This window comes from Neltuma alba, unplaced genomic scaffold (genome assembly GCF_004799145.2).
Source record: "Neltuma alba isolate B1F8T4 unplaced genomic scaffold, ASM479914v2 tig00013641_pilon, whole genome shotgun sequence".
Classification (NCBI taxonomy): Eukaryota; Viridiplantae; Streptophyta; class Magnoliopsida; order Fabales; family Fabaceae; genus Neltuma; species Neltuma alba.
Window position 1 is genome coordinate 34610 of NW_021637822.1, and position 8299 is coordinate 42908.

Here is an 8299-nt window from a genome sequence, read left to right on the forward strand (position 1 = left end):
ATACTGTGCCATATCTCATAGATGACATCAACTTGATGAGGGACACTTTGTCAACAACATTGGTACAAACTATTGAAATTTAGCTTTCAAATAGTTAGGTCATTTCTCAAAAAATTCATTGTTAGATGTTTTCTCTCGGTTCCCTCTTATATGTACATGTTCATGATTTCTATTGTACAGAGAAGTAGTTACTACTATTTCAGAATTGTTGGACCTAGCCAATACGTGTTCCTTGGTCTTAATTAACCCCTTAGTTCTATTGGCCGGTTTCCCTATTTTCGCATTGTGTAAAAGAATAACTAGCTAATTGGTCTTGTTCTGCGTGATCCGCACTGCCTACATTTATTTGGAACTGTAAACTGCAGGGTGGTAAAAATGAAAATCAAGCAGAATTTTTTTAAAAAAAAATATTTGTAACGGCGGTTATATATATAACCGCCGTTAAAAGTATATTAAACGGCGGTTAATAAAAAAACCGTCATTGAAAGTCAAATTTCAACGGCAGCTTTTTGTTTAACTGCCGTGGACAATCGATTTTCCACGGCGGTTTCAAACCGCCGTGTTTTCTTTACCTTTCAACGTCGCCTTTATTAACTTCGCCTTCAAAACCGCCATGAAAAGCCACTATTAACCGCCGTGAAAAGCCTTTTTTCTGGTAGTGAACGAACCTAAGTTCATAGTATTAATAGAAGTAGAAAACAATCAAACACACGTTAGCATTTGGCAGTTTTAGGATATCAAATACCACATATAGTATAGTACAATCATGATTCAAAGGCTTTCATATTCAATAAATTATTTTACACCAAATGCCAAGTTGCCATGATTTCTCATAACTCTTGCACAATGGAAAAAGAAGGAGAACACTTTATTTACTTTTCCATTTTCACCATTGTAAACTCGCTAGGGTCAAACTTCAAGTGAGCCTTAACTGTATGATCATGTGTGATGTAATCACCTTCCTGATAGAGTGGAAGTGGACATAGTAGCATTTGATGAAGATGAACCATTATTCACCAAGGTTTCTCTTCTGGATCCAAATCTAGGATGCACATAAATAGGCATAGTAGGCAGGTCATGCTCCATTAAGCTCTTTCTTTTGAGCATTCTAACAATTTGAGACATTTTTGGCCTTGCTACAGGAGATGCTTGTGTGCAAAGCAACCCAATCTCTATGATTTTCTTGACTTCCTCTACATGATACTCCTTTGTGTCTAAGGTTTCGTCCACAAACTCTATATGCATTCCTCTCTCATATAGTTTCCAAGCCTAGGAACAAAATGATCATATAATGAAACAAAGGGTTAAGTGAGGCATATTTCATTAGATCATTGAATTTATACATTATGAGCTGCACATGAAGTTCCCTCTACAAAAAGCACTCCTTTTCTAATTAGATTTGTTTTGAGGGTTTACTTACTTTTTGAAGGAGATATTCACCACTATCATCAACCTTCAATGAATTACTTTTTTCTCCACTTATGATTTCTAGGACAACAACACCATAGCTAGAAGTATCAACTTTTTTTGATAATTGTCCATGCATTGCATATTCAGGTGCCACGTATCCCCTAGCAAAAACATATCGTTTATGGCATGGGGATTCAAAACAACAACAAACATACATAGGACACAATAAAGAAAAGGAAAGATATGAACTCGCAAACTAAATTTGAAAATTTATGCACATTTTCAAATATTGCATCATATTTGAAACGCATCATTTTCAAATAAAGGTAACAAGGTTTCATGTGGTCAATACATGATTTTTTTTTTTTTAACAATATCTCTTGTTTTTGTTTGACATAATAAAAGTGGGTAAAATAGGATGAAGTGTATATGCATTCACTTACATTGTTCCAGCAAATGGTTCATTGAGACGAGATTGGTCTCTTGGCAAAAGCTTTGCCAATCCAAAATCAGAAATTTTAGGCTGAAAATCATCACCCAAGAGAATGTTGCTAGTTTTTACATCTCTATGTATGATACAAATATGAAATTCCTCATGAAGATATGCCAAGCCTCTTGCAGTGCCCAAAATTATTCCATAACGTTGTGCCCAATTAAGAGAACCTTTATTTTCACCTATTTCCAACACTTCAGAGAGTAAGAAAAAAGAAAAAGAAGAATAGAGGAATCAAAGTTGATTGAAACAATAGAAGAAATTCATTTAGGCGTTTGAGTTTGTCTACCATATAAGAATTGGCCAACATTTTTGTTTTTCATGTATTCATAGACAAGAAATCTCTCTTGGCCTTTATTGCAACATCCCAGAAGCCGAACAATATTTCGATGATGAATATTACTTATCAACTTCACTTCACTCACAAATTCTTTCTCTGTCTGTTTGGATTGGCCTAAAACCAATTTCTTGATAGCAACTACTTTTCCATTTTTCAGAGTACCCTGTTCAACAAAGACACTATACTTAACGATGGTAGAACATGCTTATAGAAAGTTCTATCTTTGTTTGAAGTAATGTGATGTTTAACGATACACATTAACTATCAAGCAAAGGATAGTATTTTTTTGTCTAAGATCAACCTTTGCTTCTCTCATGAGCTCAATTCATACAAGAAGAAAATATATTAAATAAAACATTATAGATATCGTATGATGAAATCGTAGCATAGTGTATGACAAATATTAACAAGCCTATATTTATACCATTAAATGATATGTCATTGAAATACGGAAAAGAAATGTTTAAATTTATAAGGTTCACCTTGTATACATCACCAAAGGCTTGTTCTCCTAGTTTATTTTTTTCACTGAAATTTTTTGTCGCTGACTTTAGATCTTTATACCTGTAATTGACCGGGCCTTTTAACTCAGTTGCTTCCAAAATATCACCTGTAAGGAAAACCAAAGTGGACAAATCTCTCAACAAAATCAAAGCATGACATTAAATCATTTCAAATTAAATAATGAAGACCTTTTCAGTTATCATACCTGTAGGAACCGTCTTGGATGATTTTGCTCGAATATACAAAGCAAATAATGCAAGGATAATCAAAATAGTAGATACTCCTCCCACGACTCCACCAATAATGGCCTTCTTCGTGCTTGCATCTCCTAAAAGTCACGAAGAAAAATGTTGACCCAGCGAATTTTCACCGGAGCATATATACGCAAAATATGGAAGCCATTTCAAAAGTTTATTATAACCCATCTTCTTTCAAGAAGAGATTGATGTTAGTGGTTTGATTATCAGCAAAGAAGGCAGTGGTGGAATATCTCATGAAGCACCCAAAATCAAAAGTCTTGGCATTCGAGTTTGGGAGGCAAATCTGAAAGTTTCTCAAGGCAATGTTCAAGCAATTGTCGCAACCACTTTGTGTGAGAGTCTCAAGACATTGAGCAAAGGCATAAATGTTTGAGCCGTTACTGTTAGGTACTCTCGTTTTAGTGGCTGCAAAGTAACCATTGATTCTTGGAGTGGCTATTTCCAGATTCTTTATCACTTGTTGCACAGTTGAAGCAAGTTCAGTTGAATTTCTTGTTTCATTCCCACAATAAATGTTGTTTCCTGCGTCTGTGGACTGGTTAAAGAAGGTATTGCTCTCGTACCTGCATAAAACACAAGAGAGGAACAAAAATATTTTATTGTGACGGACTATTTGGGAAACTGAATTTCTTGTATTACATTAATTAATATAATGTATTTATACTAGTGATAAACCAGGATAATTACATAGCAAACTTAGATGTGCTAATCTATGCTTCAAATATATAATAGCATATGAGTTATAATGTGTTATGTGCATAAGCGATTTAAGAAAAGCTGAAATTGGCCAAGTACCGGAGCAAGCAGCCGTCGTATATGATTTGGGCACCGTCGACGGAGGCAGAGCAGTTGCGTATCTGGACGGCGGCGAAGTCGAAGCAAGAGAGACAGTCGGCAATGGAGAGGTAGTTTCTGCATTGAAAAAGCCCATAAGTGGGGTTGTCACCCTTTACTACCTCCGCCGTGGTGAAGTGTTTGCTTTGGTTGCTGATCTGCGCTCTCATGTCTCGAAACGTTGCGTTTAGGTTGTTCTGGAAGATGGACACATCGCTGACGTTGATTTGGCTGCACCCTATCCTCACAAAAATCGTCTGAGGCTCTGAAACGACGCCGTCAAGCGTCCACCATGACCAGATTGTGAAGCTCAACAAGAAGAAGAAGAAGGGCTTCTGTTGCAGGCGAAGCAGCATGATGTTTTCTTACTTTCAGAGAGAGAGAGAGAGATGAGAGATGAAGGAAGGAAGGAAAGTAGTGGGAGGGGATATATATAAATAAACATGGTGTTGTGTTTCAATAATATCTTTGTTTTGAATATCTTAATTGAATTTATTCTGTTTGCCGCCGTTTTTTTAATACCTTAAAATTAGAAGGGTTATTATATATAATCTCGCCATATATAAGCATTTAAAAAATTCAAATTTATTTTAAGCGCCAATCATATTCACTTCGCAATGCTAATCTCACATCTAGCTGCCTACCATCACATCCAATCCGCCTGTTTTGAGTATTTTCTACATCGGTGCGCGTAACATTAGGACAAAACTTATTAGGTTAAGTATATTTATTGAGTCAGGTTTTTTAATCGCAGTTGTTATTTTATTATTGTGAGTTGTTAAAATATTATGTATGCTTATAAATTCATTTATGAATACGCGTAAATTTTTATATCATCTCTTATAATATAAATTAGGTTTTTAAATTTTCATATGATTTAGAATTCTAAGTTTTGTGATCATACGCCGTGAGTGGGTCATAAAGGAATTTAGATGTTATTTTCGCTTGTTCTGTTTATATTTATTTTCTTTTATATCATTGTCTCTATGTCACTATTCATTAGAAAGATGTACCAAGAAATATACTCTGTTGTTTAAAAAAGAAAGTCAAACTTCTTGTTGGACTGATTGCACATGGGGAAGCAGCCGAATCCTACTAAATATAATTGATGTAGTCATTTCTTAAAAGAATATTTAGATCTTTTTGTGATTTGATTATACATATGGTAACTTGGGGGGCGGAAAAAATTATGGAAAGGGATGAGAAAATAAGATTAATTAATACTATATCTGGTTCTTAATATAAAAGCTAGTTTAACATCTAATTTAGTTTTAAATATAAAATCTCAATCGTCTTTGTCTTTTATATTTATCTATTTTTTCTTAAGGTAGTTCTTGTAGTAGTTATATATATTAAATATCTCATCAAATGGTAATTCTAGCTAATATACTCCTCCGGTCTTTAATATAAAACCTATTTAACTAATTTGATTAGATTAAAGAAGTTAGCTAAGTTAATTAATTATAAAAAATATGATATGCTTTTCCTAAAATATCATAATCATCTTTCTTAATATCCTTCCTCCCTCTTCCACCTGATTATAGTTGAGAGAGTATCCATAAGGGTAATTTAGAAAAAATTGATAAATATGAGAAATAGTCTCATATTTAATGATCAAAATTAATTCAATAATTAGGTTCTATATTAAGAATCGGAGGAGTATATGATTAGTAAGGATATTTTATATAAGATAATGCTTATTTATTACAAATAACTAACTAAAATAACCTTTTTAATCTAGTCAAAGTAGTTAAATACTTTTGTGGTTCTATTTATAAGTCACCTATAATATATTTCATACAGACCAATAAAAACCTTAAACTTAATTAACTCTCATTTAAAATTCAACAACTTTCAACTTTATCCCTATTCAATATATATTATACCTCATGTAAATAAAGTTAACATAATAATAAATAAAGGGTAACATTGTATATCCATACAAAAAAATTTTCTCAATGCACTATAAATAGGACCAAAACATGTATTTTTTCTCTGCCCTATGAGTAGGACAAGAGGAGTAGCTTTTATATTAAAAAGTAGAGCCAGTATATATTAGCTTGCAGAATTGACAACTTGTAATGTCCCAAGTCCCGGCATAACATCACGTGATGCCTCAAATTTCGATTCCCAATTATAACTTGAAAGATGATTTAATTAGCACCCCAATTGTCAACTCGTTTTTTATTTGTTACATCATAGAATTAAGAAAGTGAATCCTGTAATAAAGTACAGCTGTACGGTATATTATATTATTAGGCTGATCTTGTACTGCACATGTTGAGTATAACGTAGCCGTCAAGATTCTCCAGCAGCCCGTCTAAAATGAGTAATAAACAACTTTTGAATTATGATTTATAGAGCATAGGAAAAATATGTGACAGGAATTTTGTTTCAACTCACATAAAATTTACTTATAAGTGCTTATATAAGTGATGCCAAACAAGTGATGCCAAACAAGCACTAGGCAATCACAATTTTGGATCATATTATTTGTAATATACTACCTCTTGTCCTTCATATATCTAGTTTGATATCCAATTTAGTTCTAAATAAAAGAGTCTAATACACTTTGTCTCTCATATTTGTTTATTTTTTTAAGATAATTTTTGTAATAGTTATACATTTTAAAAGTTTCATTAAATAGTAATTCTAACCAATATTCATAATTAGCAAGTGTTTTTAAGGAACGAAGAGGTAGTGTGTTTCTACAGTTATTAGCACGAATCCTTTTCCTGAATGTTGTGTTTTTACATTTGATTTTCGATTCTTTTTTGTTTTGGTATTTTTCATAAAGTAAGATGAAAATAAAAATACGAGATTTTTTTAAAAAACAAAAAAATTCTGTATATCAGCTTTTTAAAAAATGGGGTAAAAAATAGAGTTTTTGCGTTGATTAAACTGTTTAAAAACTTATGTCACTTGTTTTTACGATCCTTCATTAGCTGAAGTTAAAAGTCAGATTTGCAGCCGTGCTTATTGTTTGCTTGTTGAGCTTCATAATCACACGTAAAGCTAATCCGATCCGTTTGTAGCCTTTTATTTCATATATCGCTCTGATCTTATTTATAAATTATTTATAGAGAAAAATTTGTTTCTAAATATAAGTTACTTGTCGGGTAATTAATGAGTTTTTATTATTTTCACCCTGTTGATTTCATAAATATAGAAAGTGATAAAAATAAATATATAGGTAAGAGGAAATATAACAAAACATTTCTAATACTTTTTTTTAAATGAGAACAAATGTGGAATTTGGAGGTGGAGGGGCTCTTTTTTTTTCAATATCGCTCCTATATATTTTATTTCCTCTTTGATTAGCGTATTGCACATTTTACTTATTAACTTTGTTAATAAAAGCATATTTGAGGAAAACAATTATATGCCTTACGTATTTCTTGTTTTAAATTAGTTTTAACTGATTTTCTTGATAAACGTAAATAAATAAAGTTTTCTTATATTTTGAACCGAAGGAATTGAGGGAGTAATGTATTTTTTAATTTGCGAGTGATTTATAAATAGTAATAAAGTGGAATATTACGTTCCTTAATTATCAGGCACTCCCCAATTATTAAGTGGGTGGAATCTCATTCTTGGCCGTCGATCGGCACCTATATTCTATTAACTTGACCATCCTAATCTCACATCCGAGCTGCCTATATTTAAGATGCGTTTATGATAATACACCATCATTAACTATAAATTAATGTCCAAATATAGCTGTCTCTGGCCATTAAAAAAGAATGGAAATGTCGATCTTTTCTTCACTATGTCCTACTTTCTTTTAACTAGGAATTAATTTTCTCATATTATTTTCAAATAAGTTTTAGGAATTCAAATTGAGTGATTTAAATGGAAAAAAACTATATATATACATATCAAAGTTATTTGTGATCGGGAAGTAACTAACAAGGTAAAAGGAAAATATTAGACTAACAATACCATATATATGACAGTGAATGTTAGACTTTTAAAGGATAGCATACAAAGAAAATGAGAATAGTCCTGATAAGGATGTTATGGTGATACAAAAAAAAAAAAGATTTGTAATGATCATACATACGAAAGAGTTGGCTTGACATCTACTGTTGGAAAAAAAAAAAGAGTGAAAAATCGTTTGAGTGGTTCGAACATGTTCAAAGAAGATAACTGAATACACTTAGTAAGAATGGTAAATCAAACAATATAGAGGCCTCTGAATAAGATTGGAGTAGAGGTTATACAGCTATTATACAAATCTATATAAAAAAAAAAATCTGCGTTGTTACCCCAAATCACAATGAATTGTCGATTATTGACCACGAAACACCACCAAATTTGTCAAGAGTTCAAAAACCCTAGGATTTGCCACAACGATGGCATGATTAGGAGAGGCTTTAAGCTCTTGTTGAGAAGGCTGATTTAAAGCGGCCGGAGACTAGAAGATGGAGGCAATCATATATATGGATGTTACAACGA

The 8299-nt window shown here is 32.4% G+C and overlaps 1 protein-coding gene across 1 annotated transcript; it reads right to left on the reverse strand.

Moving 5' to 3' along the window:
- Window positions 1-954: 954 nt before the first annotated feature.
- On the reverse strand, window positions 955-4197 carry LOC114738628 (putative receptor-like protein kinase At4g00960). The gene is made up of 8 exons (XM_028926697.1): window positions 3803-4197; window positions 3425-3570; window positions 2953-3075; window positions 2726-2853; window positions 2193-2406; window positions 1854-2085; window positions 1421-1571; window positions 955-1269 (listed from the first exon to the last, which is right to left on the reverse strand). Exons 1-8 carry the CDS (start codon window positions 4195-4197, stop codon window positions 955-957), a joined length of 1704 nt encoding a protein of 567 aa, XP_028782530.1.
- Window positions 4198-8299: the final 4102 nt, after the last annotated feature.

Excerpts from the sequence above, each read along its gene's own strand:
- LOC114738628 (XM_028926697.1), bottom strand. The coding sequence starts at position 4,197 with ATGCTGCTTCGCCTGCAACAGAAGCCCTTCTTCTTCTTCTTGTTGAGC. Across the intron at positions 3,076-3,424 it reads AGCCACTCCAAGAATCAATG|GAGATGCAAGCACGAAGAAG; the intron begins GTTACTTTGCAG and ends CGTGACTTTTAG. Across the intron at positions 2,086-2,192 it reads TGTTGGCCAATTCTTATATG|GTGAAAATAAAGGTTCTCTT; the intron begins GTAGACAAACTC and ends TGTTGGAAATAG.